General features: G+C 46.0%; 1 protein-coding gene across 1 annotated transcript in view; it reads left to right on the top strand.

Moving 5' to 3' along the window:
* Positions 1-20,011, top strand: part of SYT17 (synaptotagmin 17) — a 72,346-nt gene that overhangs the window by 10,664 nt on the left and 41,671 nt on the right. Inside the window, exons 4-5 of the mRNA XM_078773587.1 lie at positions 14,740-14,903; positions 17,193-17,818. Of these exons, the coding sequence (XP_078629713.1) occupies positions 14,740-14,903; positions 17,193-17,818 (790 nt within the window). The remainder of the gene's footprint in view (positions 1-14,739; positions 14,904-17,192; positions 17,819-20,011) is intronic.

Here is a 20,011-nt window from a genome sequence, read left to right as displayed (position 1 = left end):
AGCAATCCAGAATTTTTGCAATGACCCAAAGGAGGCTAGGTGAGTCCTATAATCCAACTGCAAATGAGGTCACTTATCAAATCTTGTAAAAGAATGATGCACGCAAAGTGAGAACAAACAACCGAAGCCTCGCCTGAACCAATCAAACAACCGGAGGATCTCAGACTTACGAAGATATTTTAAATGTAAGAACTCGACGATGATAATAGCAGACAATAAAAATGGGAAGGCTGCCCCATCCATAACCATGTCCAAATCTTACTATAATTCACCAAATGTCTGTCTGTCTGTCTGTCTGTTCCCAGGTACCGCAAAAACGGCTGAACCGATCGCAACGAAATTTTGGATGGGTAATCCTGGGACCCCCTGGAGTAAAATAGGCTATATTGTTGTTCCAATTTTTCCAATTTCCAATTTTTCCAATTTTCCAGTTTTTCCAAACACGATGGAATAATATTTACCGATATGAACAGTGATGTGGCTTTTATTGAAATTCAACAAATACTGTTTAGATTTTGATGATTTGCGTGTGATATGATTTAACAGATGTTTATATAAATCGTTTAAAATACAAAAAAGCCTTCAATTTCTGATATTTTGCCTTTTCATTTGGGCCTCCCAATTGAAGTACCCACCCGTAGGGCGGGTACCGTTGCCAGTAGAACAAATACAACACTTCTGACTATCGACTCGAAGGTGGCAACTGCGATTATACAACTCTGCTGCTGTGAGTTAAAATTTTTTTACCAAAAGCCTGGTCTCAGGCCCATGTAGTGGAATTTTTGAAGTGGAGAAAGGCGCATCATAGCAGAAGCAATTTAGAACAATTTTCCTGCTGTGCCTTCACATATAAGCTCTTTGAACAGCTCATTTTGAACCTGCTCACCCCACACATTGAATACCAGCTAATCATTGAACAGGGTGGCTTTCACCATGAAAGATTGCGCACAACAAACGGTTCAATTTCACCAAGCACATTGAGCATAGCTTTAAAAAAATATTACTTACAGGAGCCTTGTTTGTTGATTTGTTAGCCATATATGACATTGTCGATCATCGGAGACTTCATGTCAAGGTTCTTCTCGACATGACCCAAGACCTTCCTATTATGACCAAAGCTTGTAGATACTCTGCTTGAGAATCAATGATTTTTATGTGGAGTTGTGCAAAAAAACTGAGACTTGTGGAGGATAGCCCAGAATGGAGTTTCGGTGTGTTGAGTCCACCAAAATGTGGGTTCGAGAGGGTTTCACCTCAAATAATCAGGAGATTCACATGTGGGCAAACCTGATGAAAATGCAAGTATGTGCCTTTCACCTGAATAATCTCATGGGTAAACGCCAACGTAACACCGCATGAAAGAGGGCACAGCTTAACTACCTCCCTAATCCAATTTATCTGGGAGTGACTCATGAGCAAACACTGACATAAAGTGCATATTGGAAAGATTCTGGCTGAAGTGTGTGTTCATTATGGTATCCATGACAAAGTTGAAATTTCGAATTGGGCACCCAACCTAACATTGATAAGAACCACCACCCTCATGCCCTCTGGTTCTCCACTGATGAGTAGACATGTCCTGGTCTGGGAGATATCCGCACACATGAGGAATATTTGCCCTGTATTGAATGCTGATTGCCGTTGTATCTGTGAATGCCTCGGACCAATGAACATGAACTTATTTATGTGCTGGCCGGACTCGCTCCTATTGACTTCAGACGAGCATCGAGCAACAGAGCAGGATGCCTGAAATAAAAAATGGATGGGAAATACCCGTTGTATATTCAGACATCATGTCAGAAAATATCGAAATTGCACAAGGAGTTTTCTTGCAATCATTGAAATATATATTAATTATTTTATTTTTTTTGTACACAGAATCGAGGCTCGTGTAAGAGCTAACACATTACACATGAAAACATGCACAGAGACATAAAACATGCAATGAAGGGAGTGGGAGACAAGAGGTGGAGAGAGAGGGAAGCACACAAGTACAACAACAGAAGAGAACAGGGATGTCGGTAGATCTGTGGAAGGGAGAGAGCTGGAGAAGGAGGAGGGAAGGGGACACGGTATAAAGCAAATGAACACTACAAGGAATTTCAGGAATGAAGTTGGGGATTGAAAGAGGCGGATTTGGTGTGTATTAACGGGGGTAGAAAAGATCAACGTTTTGGATGGGGGAAAATAAGAGATGGTGTTGAACAGCTGTTTTAAGGAACTGGAGGGAGGAGAGAGATTGAAAAGAGTGTGGGAGTTTGTTCCAGATGCGGGAGAAAAGGGGAATGAAAGAGTGAAGTTGAGCAGAAAGTCTTGATTTTGTAGTTTCACCAGAAAAGGTTGCTGGCAGATCCTGTGCGAAAAGGAATATTTGGGGGACAGTGTAGTCAGGTTCACTATGTTTTTTCGTTCAAAATTTTGGTAGATTAGCAAAACTATACATTTTTGGAATATTCAGAGCATGAGGAATCCAGAAATTAATGTTTACATTTGCGTAGACACCTTTGCGAAAATGACACTCAGGACAGTGATGTCTAGCCGGTAGAAGACAGAAAGACCACCAACCGGCCTGCGGTGAGTGAGTGAAAGGTCCTCACAATCAGCTTCATTGCGGGAGATTCCAATGATTCTGAAAGCTTTGGTTTCAACAGCGTGAAGCCGAGCTAGGTGTGAGGAAGGAGCACCAGCCCAGAGGGGAGAGCAGTATTAAAGAACAGTAAACAAAATACTGGATATAAAATATCAAGAAAATACAAATAAAATATCCTGTAGAGCAGTATACAAAATAATCTCCTCTAGTTTTTGTTCTTGGGTCTATATATATATTGTTGCGAATATGGAATTTGGCCTCCATATCCGCTTGTAAATATTCCCCTATTTTCTCCAATACTCCCCAACTTTCCCCAATCCCCCATTCCCTAGTCCCATTGCATGTAAATAACAATCAGTAGAGCCGACCTTCCCCTTATTCCCCCATTAAATGTCGTGCCCAGGTCCACCGCACCACACGTAGACAACTTTCGGACATCTTCCTAGTTATTCTTAATCTATGTCAGTTAAGGCCTCGTTTCCATTAATTATGACTCTTCGTTGCACCAGAATGTGATTATATGGCACCAGTAGTGAGTTTAGGACCTTCCCATACCTCCTCCCATCTTCTTCCCCAAACAACAACAATAACAACAACTACAACAACAATTACAACAACAACAGAAGAGATGGCGGCGGAGCGGGGGAGGATGCGTCCTCACACCGGCTCGATTAGCTCCAGACCATGCGCTCCACGGGGTTACCCCGAAGGGGCTGGCTGTCAGCTCCTCGTCAGGGGCGGAGCCAGTAACCCCCCCCCGCACGCACCCAATGAGAAGCAACGTGCCGATTCCACGAGGCGGAGCTAACGAGCCGAGGGCGTGTCACTCCCCGCCGGATATACGCAGCCGCTTGCCGGACGTGACGAGAGATGCGCCCCGAGCTTGAGACGACAAGACGCCACCTCGAGCGCTGAGAGACCTCCTGCATCTGTTGGGCCGCGCCATCCTGTCCCTGAGCACAAGGTGCACCTTGTGCTGGCCATCGAATACCCGCTTTCCTTGTCATCAATCCCCGTGTGAGTCAGTTTTTGTCCTGTTTCTCTGTGGTCTGTCGGGAATAATATAAGGTTGTGTCTAAGTGCCTGTCTTCCTATGATGTACCTCTCGTCCCTGTAATCTGACCTTCCGCACGAATATAACCTCCTCCGGAGGTCTTGAGAACTGAACCCCTGGTGTCGTATTGTGTCATTATAACCCAGCCGGGTGTCTTCTCTTTCCTATTGAGCCAGCGTAGCGCGGCTTCGTCGACGTTCGAGTACAATCGGGTAATTGTGCGGACACGACGGCCATTCCGCTCGGCCCACCTTAACATCAAAGTCGTGTCTGTAACAATTGGTGTCAGGAGTGGGATTCGAACCCACGCCTCCACAGAGACTGGAGTGAGATTCGAGGCCCGACCAAATTTTGAAAAAAAAAAAAAACGAATAGAGGAAAAAAAAAAATTTGGTCAAAATTTGGAGCGGCCGAAATTTGTTTTGTTTTACGAAAACCGAATTTTGAAAGTCGCGCTATGGCGGATCAAGACGGCTGGGGTCCGGTAGGGGAGAGTGAAGCAGGGTCGATCCAGGACCAAAATGAGGGACAGGAGGAGAGCGAAGCAGTGAGGGCGGCAGGTTCGCAAAATAGCGTTGTCATGCACGAGGTGGCCACGGCGTCCACGCCCGCGACCGTAGTGGCGCCACCGGTGGATTTGAACTTGTTTTTCATACAAATGAAGGCCCTTATGGCCCAGAATAGGGAGGAAATGAGGGCTCAGAGTGAGCAAATGAGGGCTCAGAGTGAGCGATTGGAGGGCCAATTGGGGGTAATGGGAAACCAAATGGGGGTAATGGGAAACGAAATGGGGGTAATGAGGGACGAAGCGAGGGGTACCAGTGAGGGATTAGACAATAATTTTAAGGGATTAGACAATAATTTTAAGGGATTAGACATGAAATTTGGGAAATTAGACGATAGATTAGGGGAAATACAGGAGGGGTTAACGGGGGTAGAAAACAGAATGGCCGCTCAAGAGAATCAAATGGAAGGGATGCAAAAAGGGTTAGAGGGGTTAGAAAACACCATGGAAGGCAAATTGAGGGACATGAGGGACCAAGCGGAAAGGGAAGTTAACCAAATGGGGCAGCAGATAGAGGGGGTCAGAATGGGGGTAGAAACCAAACTGGATGCTCACAGGGAGGAAATGGAGCAGATGAGGGTGGCATCTGGGCAGGAGATGCAAGTGATGGGAGAGGAGATCAGAGGAGGAGTGAGTGAGGAGGTCGGAGGAGTGCGCGAGGAGGTGAGGCACTGTAGGGAGCGCATGGAGAAGGAGGTGAGAAAGGGGACTGTAAAGTTACAAGGGGGCATAGAGGACCTGACGCAGGAGGTGGAGCAGCTGACGGTGGGACAGACGGAGTTAGTGGAGCAGGTTCAAAGGAACACTGCGGTATTAGGAGGTTTAAAAGCGACACAAAACGACATAAAAAACGACTTGATAGCGACAAAGAGGGAATGTCAGATGGTACGTGAGGGACTGACAACGAGGTTGGACGAGGTGATAGAGGTAATGGAGACGAAGGACCGGCAGGTGAGGACGCACCTGGAAACGGTCAAGGTAGCCTTAGAGGATGAGCTTGAGGAGACGTACCGGGACATAAAAGAGGTGAAGCAGAAACTAGAAGAAGTGGAAGAAGGGATGAGCGAAATTAAGAAGCGACGGAGAGGGGATAACAAAGAGATAAAAGAGGAAGTAAAAGAATTGGTCCAAAGTCTGTGTTTGGATCGTGATGATGTGCTCATTAACCGGATGAGGGATTCGCAGGTGATGGAGGAGAAGCGAAGAGGAAGAGGACCCGGTGTAAGTGGTGACCAATATGGTCGTGCGTATGATGCGCCAGGGGATTTAAGAAGCTTGGGGGTCGAGATAGACCCGGGTGTTCGTGAGAGGCCGTTGGTGAAGTGTGCGACAGGTCTGGTGTGCGAAAAAGGAGGTGTGCGAGAAAGTCCGACTCTGGGGTGTGTGAGGAAAAAGTGCGTGCCAAGGAGTGAGTGTGCTGGCGAGAGTGAGTCGGTCGTAGCGCGTGTGCGAGGGGGCACATGGAAGCGCGGTGTGGTGAGTGTTACAGAGGATGTGACGGGAGAGTGTGCGCAGGAGTGTGCGCGAGAAAGGTGTGTGACGGACAGGTGCATGAGGAAAGAGTGCGCTGTCAGAAGTAAGGAAGAGTGTCCACCTGTGGTGAGTGTTACAGAGGGTGTGACGGGAGAGTGTGCGCAGGAGTGTGCGCGAGAAAGGTGTGTGACGGACAGGTGCATGAGGAAAGAGTGCGCTGTCAGAAGTAAGGAAGAGTGTCCACCTGTGGTGAGTGTTACAGAGGGTGTGACGGGAGAGTGTGCGCAGGAGTGTGCGCGAGAAAGGTGTGTGACGGACAGGTGCATGGGGAAAGAGTGTGCTGTCAAGAGTAAGGGTGAGTGCGTTGTCACGAGTGGAGGTGAGAGTAGTGAGAGTGACAAGGAGAGTGAGCTGGTTGTGACAGGTGAGCGAGGATGTACACCTGGGATGGAAGGATGTACACCTGGAATGGTAGAGCGTGAGTGGGAATGCACGCTGGAGTTGGTGGTGAGGCACGTGGTTGGGTGTGCGAATGAGGGCACACCTGTGATTGTCACAGAGGAGGTGACCGAAGAGGGGGCGCGAAGAGGTGTATTGGTGAGGTGTGCGAGCAACGAATGTGTGCCAAAGTGTTCGGTGGTCAGGTGTGTGACCAAGGCTGTGAGTGGAATGGGTGTACCTGGGTGTGTAAGGAAAGGTGCGAGGAGCATGGGCACGGCTGGATGTGTGAGCAAGGAACGGGCTGCGGGGTGTAAGCGTCCAGGTGAAGCATCGACGTTAGACGGGGTAGAGTTTAGAACGACTTATAGTCGAATCGGGCCCTCGGTGCGTGCTGGGCCTCGCTTTGAACGGCCGCGTCCAGGCTCCACTAGGCGGAGCTGGCAGCCCGATAGGAAGGGTCGTTATGGCGACCACGTTTTGTTGAGACGTGCCGGCAGGTCGAGATCGGGACATTGGATGGCTCCACGCCGAGGTGATGCGTGGGATCTCGGCCCGGGTACGCCCCCGTCCCTGCCCCGAATGCCGGACGCATCCAGCCGCAGGCACAAAACAACCAGCATCCATTGCTTGGCTTTACGAAGCCGGGCTTTGGACAGGGATTGGCGCACCGAGAGGTATTAGTGAGTAGACTGGGTGATGAGGTTAGTGTTTTGGACCCAAAATTAGAGAAAAACAAAATTTGATGATTGGCAAAGGATTGGCAGTAGTGATTGGCAGATGATGGGCAGTGATTGGCAAATTTTTGATTTGTTGAAATTTGATGTGCAAAATTGGTAGTGAGAGACCCCCGATGTGGTGGGATGGCATCCCTGCCACCCTTCCCATGAGGGGGGCAAAGGAGCACTAGATTATGGGGTGTATGGCAGTGAAAACTAGCCCGGGTGGGTTAGGATATGGTGTGTAGGGATCTAGCGAAGATTGACATTAGGTAACGTTAAGATTAGTTAGTGACTGATACCTGTAGTGGGGACGCAGGTAGATTAGTGTGGATTATAATGACGAGGGAGCGCAATAGTTAAAGGGACGACTGGGAAGCGCAAGTTTCAGAAGGGAGTAGTTAGCTGAGATGATGCCGTGTGTGTGAGAATTGAACAGGTGTGATTGCACAGGTGTGCAACTGGACAGGTGTGTGGAGCCGTGTATGAGTAGTGAGTGTGTGGATCAGCGCGAATGCGCTTGGGGAGAGAAGGGTGCAGGTGGCACCAGGTGTGAGAGCACAGGTGTGCAGGTACAGGTGTGTGGAGAGAGTTGGAGTGAGTGGTACGGAGTGGTGTGCATGGTGCGAAGGTGTGGATGGGGGAAGAGTGGACCCCTTTCACGAGCACCCGGGGCGGGTAGTGTAAGTGTTAGGTAGAGGGTGCAGGTAAATTGTGGTTGGATATTGGCATTTGTGGTGCGGTTGCAGAATGGTGTTGTGGATGGGTGCATTAGTGTTGTGGAAATGGCTGGGCGTGTAGCCTGTTAGTGTGTGTAGTTGGTTGAGCACTCCACCACTGTGAGGATGTCGGCCAGGTGAGGCCGCAGGTGGGCTCTGGGAGCCGGTAGAGTTGTGGATGGGGCCCGAGGATCCGGAGGATGGACCCGGGTAGCCCAGTGCCAGAGAGGGCACCGAGTGGGGAGAATGCCAGAGGGCCTTCCCCAGGTAGTTAGGTTAGGGCAAGGAGCAGGTAAGCTCGGAGGCAACTGCAGTGGTGGAGGTGTGCAGGTGGGTAGACCCACTGGGAGAGGTACACGCCGCAGCCCAGAAATTGTGCGAGGGCACCGGGAGATGAATCGGGGGAGTGAGACCCCAAATTGAAGAGCACCACAGTTTGGCCAATGGGAATTGGTTTTTAGAACCCATAGTGTAAGAGGGCCAATGGTTTGGCCGGAGAGAGACCCCGGGTAGTGTAAAGTTGTTAAAGTCATTTAGGAGATAGTTAGGATTGATGAACCTGTCGCACCATACGCAGCCACTTACCTGTGGTGATGATGATGACTCCACACCTGTGTTTTCTTTGTTTTGTGCAGGAAATGAAATTGCTGTGGATTTGTGAGACGCATCACGACGTGGATGAGACATTGGGGTGATTCCATCTCTCCCTCCCTAGGAGGGACTGATGATGAATTGGTAATGGCAAATTTTGATGTTGAGTTGAAAATGGCAAATTTTGATGAGAGTTGAAAATGGCAAATTTGATTGGTTAGGAGGGAGAGAAGACGAATTTGGTTTATGGGAGGAACGGGGAAGACAGTAGGGATGTTTGTCGATTTGTAAAGTAGATGTTTATGGGTAGTGTTGTGTTTTGTGGATACAGTAAGGGGTAAGGGAGGGGCCATGTAGGTTACCTGGTGGGGGGGGGGCGTACGATAGGAACGTACCTGTCTCACCTGGTTCCCATGTGCCCCCAGTGTGCATCATCTTGTATTGCGTGCACTTTTGCGCCCTTACCACCTTACTCACTTGTTTCTTCTTTTGTCTCCCACCTCCGAGGATCTGGCTTTGGGGTAGAGAGAGAGGAGAGAGAGGTGCTGGCTATGCAGTTGTGGGCCTGCACTTTCGCTGTTGGCTGCCTGGATCGATACACCATATGGACCGCAATGTTTGTGGCCACCCACAATGGACCGCAGCTCTTTTGCGGCCAAGCACCACCCGGGGATGGACCTATGGGTCAACGTGGCACCTATGCCATAAAGGTGAACCACTGTTAATTAACACCACTGAAGGCCACACGAAGAGCAAGAGACACCTGCAGGGTTAGGGGTTGTCGCATTTATTTTTAATCATTGAACAATGGTGACTGCACCGATTGGTGGTGGGGTGGTGCTTTTGATGCTGGGAAAGGGTGCTCTGCACGTTATTAAAGGCCGTCGGCCGCAGAGCACTCGTGGGTTGGTGTATCGATGCTGGCAAGCGCGCTCTCTCTATGCATAACATCTGCATGTGTCCCTCCAAAAACAGGTCCTGGATCGTAGTGTAAATAGCAGCGTAGTCGTGTAAATAATGCTCCCTACCAGCTGTATGTGTAGTTTGAGAATTCTTTCCGGATTCGGTTATCCTGTGGGTGTGTTTCTGTGAGGAGAAGGGTGCAACGTCGCAGGGGGACATATTTACTCATTTGTGAATATCTGTAAAACTGTCGCACTCAGGGTAGAGTTAATAGTAGAGGGAACTACATTGCGTGCCACACTAAAGTAGGTAAAAATTTATCGGGTCGGGACGCCCCGAGGGTAGAGAAGGGTGCAATGTTGCGAATATGGAATTTGGCCTCCATATCCGCTTGTAAATATTCCCCTATTTTCTCCAATACTCCCCAACTTTCCCCAATCCCCCATTCCCTAGTCCCATTGCATGTAAATAACAATCAGTAGAGCCGACCTTCCCCTTATTCCCCCATTAAATGTCGTGCCCAGGTCCACCGCACCACACGTAGACAACTTTCGGACATCTTCCTAGTTATTCTTAATCTATGTCAGTTAAGGCCTCGTTTCCATTAATTATGACTCTTCGTTGCACCAGAATGTGATTATATGGCACCAGTAGTGAGTTTAGGACCTTCCCATACCTCCTCCCATCTTCTTCCCCAAACAACAACAATAACAACAACTACAACAACAATTACAACAACAACAGAAGAGATGGCGGCGGAGCGGGGGAGGATGCGTCCTCACACCGGCTCGATTAGCTCCAGACCATGCGCTCCACGGGGTTACCCCGAAGGGGCTGGCTGTCAGCTCCTCGTCAGGGGCGGAGCCAGTAACCCCCCCCGCACGCACCCAATGAGAAGCAACGTGCCGATTCCACGAGGCGGAGCTAACGAGCCGAGGGCGTGTCACTCCCCGCCGGATATACGCAGCCGCTTGCCGGACGTGACGAGAGATGCGCCCCGAGCTTGAGACGACAAGACGCCACCTCGAGCGCTGAGAGACCTCCTGCATCTGTTGGGCCGCGCCATCCTGTCCCTGAGCACAAGGTGCACCTTGTGCTGGCCATCGAATACCCGCTTTCCTTGTCATCAATCCCCGTGTGAGTCAGTTTTTGTCCTGTTTCTCTGTGGTCTGTCGGGAATAATATAAGGTTGTGTCTAAGTGCCTGTCTTCCTATGATGTACCTCTCGTCCCTGTAATCTGACCTTCCGCACGAATATAACCTCCTCCGGAGGTCTTGAGAACTGAACCCCTGGTGTCGTATTGTGTCATTATAACCCAGCCGGGTGTCTTCTCTTTCCTATTGAGCCAGCGTAGCGCGGCTTCGTCGACGTTCGAGTACAATCGGGTAATTGTGCGGACACGACGGCCATTCCGCTCGGCCCACCTTAACATCAAAGTCGTGTCTGTAACAATATATATGTTCTCCATTTTTATTGTTTTACCTGTTATGAACGTGCACCTGGCACATACAATATCTATGCCAAATTCCACATGAATGTCCCCAGAGCATCGCTCCACCAGTCTTAGCTGTTCTGCCAATTTTTGTCGTTCTGCATGCATAATTTCAAATCATCCATGTACAGGATTTGTGTTTTGCCCTGTACTTATCATTGTCCAAGTGAGTAGTTTGGTTAACCATGTAGCAAACGAAGAAAGAAATTGTAGTTAGCAAGAAATGAGAGCCAAATAATATTGTCATTCAGATTCAGGTAAAATGTTCAGTCTCCTACTGTACGTGCAACTAATAACCTTAAGACGCCGTTACAAGAAAGCGAGGAATTAAAATAAGAAGTCCAACTATTGTCTCCAAAGTACATGCACACTAATGTATCATTGGTGGAATTTGCTTCTTTAAAATTTTTTTATTCTGTTGAACAATTTCGCAGTCACTTCAACACAATTCTCACCATGAGTTGATATGAGACATTTAAGAGATTTGCTAATTCAAATAATACTTTGTTCAAACTGTATAAAATTGCCAAAACCCCTCTCTTTTGTGCCACTGCATTATAGTTTTCCACTTTTTAATGCACACTTGAGCTCAACTCTTAAAGTGTGCCACAATGACAGTGGAGCATTCCTCATCGGATAATTGGCTGGTGCTGCGTATTCGGGGACTTGGCGTTAAGATTGTGTATGGTTGAGTTGGTCTTCTACCCCCAGCGGTGCATTAACACTTGGCAACAGCTGACCCCAGTGCCATGGTTGGTCAGCTCCAGTCGATAGATGTTTCGCCAGCTGTAATTGCGTTTTAATAGTGTTTGGTATGGTTTCCAGATGTGCACTCTATATTTGCAGTCATGCATCTTCAAATAGGCTAACCCCCGCTCTAGCAGGGAAAATGGCCTTAAAATGCCTGTTGTTGTTGTATGCATCTTCAAATATAGATTTAAACTCTCCTCTTATGGTATCCATGGTAAACTCCACGCATGGCTTGCGGACTTCCTCTCCGGTCACAGTCAACGTGTGGCCCGAATGGAATTCTCTCATCTCCCCTTTCTGTTCAGGCTGGAGTTCCCCAAGGTAGTGTTCTAGGCCCTGTGCTTTTTCTGATCTTAATCAATGATCTCTCCGACTCTCTGGAAAATGCTCTTTATCTCTTTGCTGATGACTCCACTCTCTGCCGCTCCATATCTTAACACTCAGATCGGCAGGCTGCAGCCTCCTCGCTCTCTGCATACCTGGACAAAATCACAAACTGGTCAAACAAGTGGAAAATGTCTTTCAATCCTGACAAATCTCACACTCTCACTATGTATCTCTGAAAAGACCGTCTGGACAACCCTCCCATCTACTTTCTCAACGATCCTCTCCAAGAAGTTCTGTCACTCAACATTTTGGGTTTCAATATCTGCCATGACCTTTCCTGCGAAAACCACATTTCAAAGCTGACCTCCAAAGCCAGTCGCCGACTGGGCATCCTCCATCGTGCGAAGTCCTTCCTTGGCACACCTGAGCTCCTCACCACCTACAAAGCTTTCATCCGCAGCTCAATGGAGTACTGCTCTCCCCTCTGGGCTGGTGCTCCTGCCTCACACCGAGCTCGGGTTCACGCTGTTGAAACCAAAGCTTTCAGAATCATTGAAATCTCCCACGATGAAGGTAACTCCGAGGGCCTTTCGCTATCTCACCGCAGGCCGGTTGGTGGTCTTTCTGTCTTCTACCGGCTCCTCTCCAGCCTAGCTGTCCCTGCTCTGTCTGTGCTCTGTTCCCCAAATATCCCGATAGGTCGCACAATTTCTGCCAGCTACCCTCTTATGGTTAAACTGCCAAAATCAAGACTCTGCTCACCTTAACTCTTTCATTACCCTTTTCTCCCACCTCTGGAACAAACTCCCCCACTCCCTTCAATCGCACTCCTCCCTCCAGGTCTTTAAAACAGCTGTTCACCACCATCTTGTATCTTCCCCCATCCAAAACCTTGATCTTTTCTACCCCCGCTAATTCACCCCATATCCACTTTTTTGAAATACCGACTTCTTTCCTGGAAGTTCTAGCAGTGTCCATGTGTTTTATACCTCTCCCACCTCCCCCCCCCCCCCTTCCCGTGCCTCCTCCCCCCAAGCCCTCTCCTTCCCACAGATCTCCCGATGTCCCTGCTCTCAAATTTTGTACTTGTGTGCTTCCCTCTCTCTCCACATTTTGTCTCCCCCTCCCTTTATCTTATGTTTTATGTGTCAGTTTGTCTTTTTGTGATTAATGTTAGCTCTTACACGAGCCTCGATCTTGTATACCAAAAAAAAAAAATCCCAGTCTCAGGAAAATCCTGAAATCACAAATCAAAAGCGATCATTGAAAACGATGGCATCATGCTCACACATGACAATCAAAAGCGTGAACATAGAAAACAAAGTATTGTGACTGGACATGTCCTCAGATACAAGGAGGAAAGGATAATCATCATCATCATCATGTACCACACTCCCTGCTGAGTGTTGGTGCTGTCGGAGGCGTTACCTGGTTACAATCAAAGTTGGGCCACCGCTCCGACTCAGGAAGTCAGGGCAAGAATTTGGAATTTATTAATGGTTCCGGCAACAGCTCGCCTACTCTTCAAGAATGACACCATGGGATCTTTAACCCCCACCAACTAATGTAGCCAGACGGGGCGCCAGTTTAACGTCCATATGAGGGACGACACACACATTGACCCTGCCTGTGAAACATCAGGATGACAGTTTATAGCTAGGCCGAAAGGCGAGATTTGAATCTGGGCTGGACAGCTTAGAGGCGAGTGTGTGTACCGTTAAGCCATCCTACCAATCCTTTTGTATGCAACATTAATAAAAATAATTAAACGTAAATAAATATATACCTGCATGTAATATTTGTGGATTTTATTACTTACATTTGACAACATCAGAAGATACATATAACGAAGAAACAACAAAGAGCAATTAGAGATTGCAGACCCTCACCAGGATGTGTTTTCAGTGTTTTTTTAAAGGCTTTTGTGTTAAAACAAATATGGCGGCCGAACCACGTGACAGATAACGTCGTCGTTATTTTTTTTTCTCCACCAATTTATCCATAGATGATGCTCAATAAATTTCATCTCGATCGGATGAAGTTTGTACTTGTCGAATTATGACGTCAAGTGCAGGCACCTATGATGTCATCATTAACATGTTATTCCACATGGAGAGCTCTTTACAATAAGCCATGCCTCAATTGTTTATATGCAGCGCTTTCGGAGATATAGAGTAGAGGTGCAAGGTTTTTTCGGTTTTTCCAAGATGGCGGCCGAACCACGTCACTGATGACATCATAAGTTTTTTTTTCTCCACCAATTTATCCCCAGATGATGCTCAATACATTTCATCTCGATCGGATGAAGTTTGTACTTGTCAAATTATGACGTCAAATGGAGGCACCTATGACATCATCATTAACATATTTTATTCCCCATGGAGAGTTCTTTACAATGAGCCATGTCTCAATTGTTTCAATGCAGCGCTTTCGGAGATATAGAGGTGCAAGGTTTTTCAGTTTTTCCAAGATGGCGGCCATACCACGTGACGTGTGACGTCATAATTATAGTTTAAAAATTCCACAGGTGGAGTTGCACCTAAGGTGAAAATTTCCTGTCAATCGGACCAACGGTTGCAGAGAAAATCATATTTATTCTGTGCGAACAAACAAAAACAAAGACAGACAGACAAATGGACTCAAATGCAATATCCTCTCGTCTGGCGAGGTACCTTCCACCCCCAGGAATTATGGGGAATTTTCTGCAAAGCTTTTATAGGGTATTTAGGTCATTTCAGCCAATTTTCATCTCTGTCCCCAATTTTTCTCACCTAAAATTTTTCTTCCTCCACTAAGGATAACTAGCCTGGTGTTGGTTTAGCGGTTAGGGTGCTGGCTTGGGATCCGAGGATCTTGAGCTTGAATCTCGGTCAATGGTTGAATTAACACCAGGAGGGTTGACTCAGCCTTGTCATCCTTTGGAGGTTGGCAAATTGAGTACCAGCTCTCTGGTGATTGGGGCACTGCATCAGCGGCACAGACGTGCTTCCAGAGAAATGCTGAAACCAGCAGCCACAGGCTGCATATGAAACAGCAGCTAATAAACTATTGAAAAAATCCATTTGATTGATTATAAAACTTGATATTTTCGAATCTATTTTGCATCATGTGTCACAGATTAGATGAGCGGAGCGATGACCGAGATGGTGACTCTGACCTGGCACTCAGCGATACAACTCTTACTTCAATCCCAAGCGATGCACCTTTGATGCCGCACGAGTTCCAACAGTGGCGATGCTCATCCGATGTATCACATTTCTCTTTCAGCCGTCACCTATCCAGTATGTCTACCTGAGGCTTGGTTCGTGAATGTAACGTGGGAAGGCAAAACTTTTTAATTATGATAAATATAGAGTTCAGGGAATAATCTTCAATTTCTTTAAAAACTTGACAAATGGTGAGATAGGACAGTTCAAAAAATCATTAGTATCATAAAATTTAAATAATTAGCTAAAAATTAAAAAATAATAAACATAAAAATATTATAAATTATTTAAATTATTTTTACAAAATTTTAAAATCTTAAAATTCTTTTTTTTATTTTCATTTATTCATTATATATATATATTTTTTTATTTATTAAATTTTAATGTTTAAATTTAATTTATCAATCATTTATTTCAATCATTTTAATTTTAATCATTTATTTTTAATATTATCTAAATTATTAGTTTGTGTTCTGTACAAAATCAAAAAGTTAAAAAAAAATCATTAGTATAATAAAATTTAAATCATTAGCTAAAATAAAAAAATTTAAAATTATATATATATATATATATATATATATTGTTACGGAACCCGACGTCGGCCTATGGTTCCCCTTCGAGGGGGGATTAAGCCCCTCGTCTGTTAATGACCGACGTGGTCCCGGGGGTATGACGCCACGCCCGGTCGGCGCTGGATAGGGTTTTAGGCCCACAAGTCCTATGACCTAAATACCAGCGCTTCCCGGCACGCGAAGGAACACCCCCCGCTCACGGCCGCAGCGTAATGGATGTTGCGCCGAGTGAAGCGAACCGCGGCGTGAGCCGTTTGCCAAGACTAGACCCGATTCTGAACGTTGGCCAAATCGTGCCACAGATATTCAATTTGGAAAAGACAAAGATGACGGATGTGAAGAAGAAGAAGAAGACAAAAAGGGTTTGAAATACGAATAGGATTTATTTGCTATTTACAATCAAAAGAAACCAAGGAGGAGGAAGAATAAGAAAATAAAGCAGAAAGAGGGACGGACCAGAAGGACACAGTGAAAATTCTAGCTTATCTATTACAGTCTTAATTAACCCAGGGACAGAACAAACAAAGACAGACTCACACGGGGAATTGCAGAGTGGATTGGCTGGAAGGAGGAATGGGAAGGCCCAGGCCACTGCAGGCGTCGAGGTCCCGCTCCAGGAGTCGACTCGCGTTCTTGGCGGGAAAGCCTTCGTGTGCAGCGGTGCGTATTGTTCACCGCGAGCGGATGGGCGCTTCGTGCTGGACTCCGGGCTCTTCAGCTGCACTTTAATGCCACTTAATGCCACACTCAACTCGTCCTCCTCCAACGCCACTCTCTTTCTTCATCAACCCTTCCTCCTTCAACAACAACTGTACTTTTAGCCACCAACCACCAACCAACTCCTCACCACCGACAACCACTGTTCTGACGCATGCGCACGCACTTTATATCGCCCCCCGGCGATCAAGCCGCCGGCCGCTAGGACACGCCCATCGGTGAGCTCGCCTCGGCCCTGATTGGTCGCGAGGGCTCACCGACCCCGCCCCTAGAGGAGGCGTTGGCAAGGCCACGCCTTGTTCCCGGCGCTGGGCCGACTCCTCCCACCTTTGGCTCCGAGACGACCTCGTGGCTAATGGAGTCTTGGAGCGAAAACAACAACCCACAGCTGCAGCAGAATTCAGCGAACCGCTCAATGCAGTTGGCAATTGAGGAAAGGGGAATGTGCAGGGAATCTACCTTGTCTGAATTCGGTGCAATGGAGTATTAATTAATGGAAGACAAATCCTTAGCCTAATACACAGAATAGGGAAATAACTACCAACAAGGAGGAAATCTATGATTGGCTAAACGTGATTGTTTATGACCTAATTACGGGACGCACTTTGACCTTTATACACAACTGGAGGAAGGAGGGCGATATTTTTACAATGTACTATACAATAAAAACACAATAAAAAAAACACCATTCTCATATCCACAACAATATATATATATATTATAAATTATTAAAATTATTTTAAAACAATTTTAAAATCTTAAATTTCTTTTTTTTATTTAAATTTATTCATTATATTTATTTAATTTATTATTTATTACATTTATTTGTTTAAACTTAATTTATTAATCATTTATTTTAATAATTTTAATTTTAATCATTTATTTTTAATATTTATAATTTATATTTAATTTATTAGAATTTGTGTTCAAAATCAAAAAGTTCAAAAAGTGATGAAAATCTGTTCATACTAAAAAATGATTTGTGTAGTAATTTGTGTTTCTCCACCTAAAACTTTTAAAAAGCTTACAAAATATTGTTTGTTTGTTTTTGCTGACACTGCTTGCTGAATGCTAGGGTTTGAGAGCAGACGAGAGTCACAGTCACCTTCTATCGATGTGGTGTCACTGGAGGCGTGGACAACAAATGCTCGTAAGGAGATTGTGCAGCCACTGCTTCCTCGTCGTTCGTCCCACTTCCACACAGACTACTTTTGCAAAATCGAACCCGAGCTCTACTCTGTGAACTCAGAGAGTGATGAACTCGACTCACTCACAGACGATGAGCTCCTTTCACGCTACCAGCTCGGCTCATTACATTTCAGTATACAGTATGACTTCCGACATGCGCATCTGGTCGTGCGTATCATTGCAGCACGGGACCTGCCATTGCCTTTTACACACGACAGGTCGCACCAAGACATGGCACACTCTAATCCGTACGTCAAGTTGTGCCTCTTGCCTGACCAGAAAGATTCTCGGCAGACGAGTGTGAAGCGCAAGACGCAGAATCCCGTGTTCGAAGAACGTTACACATTCATATTGCCTTACATGGAAGCACAAAAGCGCACTCTACAGATCACGTTGGTTGACTTCGACAAGTTTTCTCGACACTGTGTTGTGGGCAAGGTGGCCTTGCCACTCTGCGAAATGGATCTTGTCAAAGGTGGTCACTGGTGGAAACCGCTGATACCCAGCACACAGGTAAGCACTGGACATTACTTATTTTTTGCCTTTCGTTTCTCAGGAATATTTGTTTTATGGAACAAAATAAGAGTGTATTGAGTTGTCTTCTTAACTGCTGCAGTCACTATTTGCACCGTTTACACATTGGCCATTGCTGATGCTTAAGAAGCTTTGGAGGCCAAGACATTTAGAATGCTTGTTTTTTTTATTGCAAACATATAACATTAACATTATATATTAATATATAACAATTAATTATATTAATCATACAATGTTAAGTGCAATGTTATATGTTATATGTTAAATATTATATGTTATATGTTAAGTGCAAATTATGCAATGTTATATGTGCAATGTTAAACAAGTGCAATGTTATATGTTATATGTTAAATATTATATGTTATATGTTAAGTGCAAATTATGCAATGTTATATGTGCAATGTTAAACAAGTGCAATGTTATATTAACATGTAACATCAACAATAATATTGCCAACATTAACATATCATGTGCCTTTGATACGGTCTGGCACCCAGCTCTGCTCACCAAACTCTCCTCCTATGGTATCCATGGAAATCTCCACTCATGGCTTGCGGACTTCCTCTCTGGTCGTAGGCAACGTGTGGCCCTGAATGGATTTCTCTCATCTCCCCTTCCTGTTCAGGCTGGAGTTCCTCAAGGCAGTGTTCTAGGCCCTGTGCTCTTTCTGGTCTTCATCAATGATCTCTCGGCCTCTCTGGGAAATCCTCTCTATCTCTTTGCTGATGACTCCACTATCTGCCGCTCCATTCCTCATCCCTCAGATCGGCAGTCTGCAGCCTCCTCACTCTCTGCAGACCTGGACAAAATCACAGACTGGTTAAACAAATGCAACATGTCTTTCAATCCTGACAAATCTCACACTCTTACTATGTATCTGCGAAAAGACCGACTGGGCAACCCTTCCATTTACTTTCTCAACAATCCTCTCCAAGAAGTTCTGTCACTCAAGCTTTTGGGTCTCACTATCTGCCATGATCTTTCCTGGGAAAACCACATTTCCAAGCTGGCCTCCAAAGCCAGTCGCCGACTGGGCATCCTCCGTCGTGCGAAGTCCTTCCTTGGCACACCTGAGCTCCTCACCATATACAAGGCTTTCATCCGCAGCTCAATGGAATACTGCTCTCCCCTCTGGGCTGGTGCTGCTTCCTCACACCTAGCTCGGCTTCACGCTGTTGAAACCAAAGGCATTCAGAATCATTGGAATCTCCCGCGATGAAGCAAACTCCGTGGGCCTTTCACTTACTCACCGCAGGCATGTTGGTGGTCTTTCTGTCTTTTACCGACTCCTCTCCAGCCTTGGTCCCCCAGCTCTGTCTGTGCTCTGTCCCCCAAATATTCCTACAGGTCGCACAAGATCTGCCAGCAACCCTCTTATGGTTAAACTGCCAAAATCAAGACTCTCTATTCACCTTCACTCTTTCATTCCCCTTTTCTCCCGCCTCTGGAACAAACTCCCTCACTCTCTTCAATCCCACTCCTCCCACCAGGTCTTTAAAACAGCTGTTCACCACCATCTTTTATCTTCCCCCATCCAAAACCTTGATCTTTTCTACCCCTGTCAATTCACCCCAGATCCACTTTTTGAAATACCGACTTCTTTCCTGGAAGTCCTAGTAGTGTCCATGTGTTTTATACATCACCCACACACCCCGCCCTTTTCCCATGCCTCCTCCCCCCAAGCCCTCTCCCTCCCACAGATCTCCCGATGTCCCTGTTCTCTATTGTTGTACTTGTGTGCTTCCCTCTCTCTCCCCATCTTGTCTGCCGCTCCCTTTATTTTATGTTTTGTGTGTCCGTTTGTTTTTTTTGTGATTAATGTTAGCTCTTACACAAGCCTCGATCTTGTATACAAAAAAAATAAATGTTTTTTTACCTCAATTGGCTTGGGAAGAATGTTTTTATTAAAGATCCATTTTATTTCGTTCAAAATAAATTTTTCAGATTTAATATTTCATGCTCTTACCGACTTTGTGACAACAGTTCATCTGCTTTTGGTGTAAATACAATGATGACGTCTACAAATTGTTTGCAATTTCAGTTGGCTGCATTAATATTCTGATGTTTGTCTTCGCATTTCAAAAGTGTCTTTAGGATTTATACCAATATAGCCATAAATCATTTTGTGATGCTGTATCACTTTGTCAAAGCCCATTCTCAGTTTAAATTTTG

This window comes from Myxine glutinosa, chromosome 3 (genome assembly GCF_964187855.1).
Source record: "Myxine glutinosa chromosome 3, kmMyxGlut1.1, whole genome shotgun sequence".
NCBI lineage: Eukaryota > Metazoa > Chordata > Myxini > Myxiniformes > Myxinidae > Myxine > Myxine glutinosa.
This window is presented reverse-complemented; position numbering and strand designations above follow the sequence as displayed.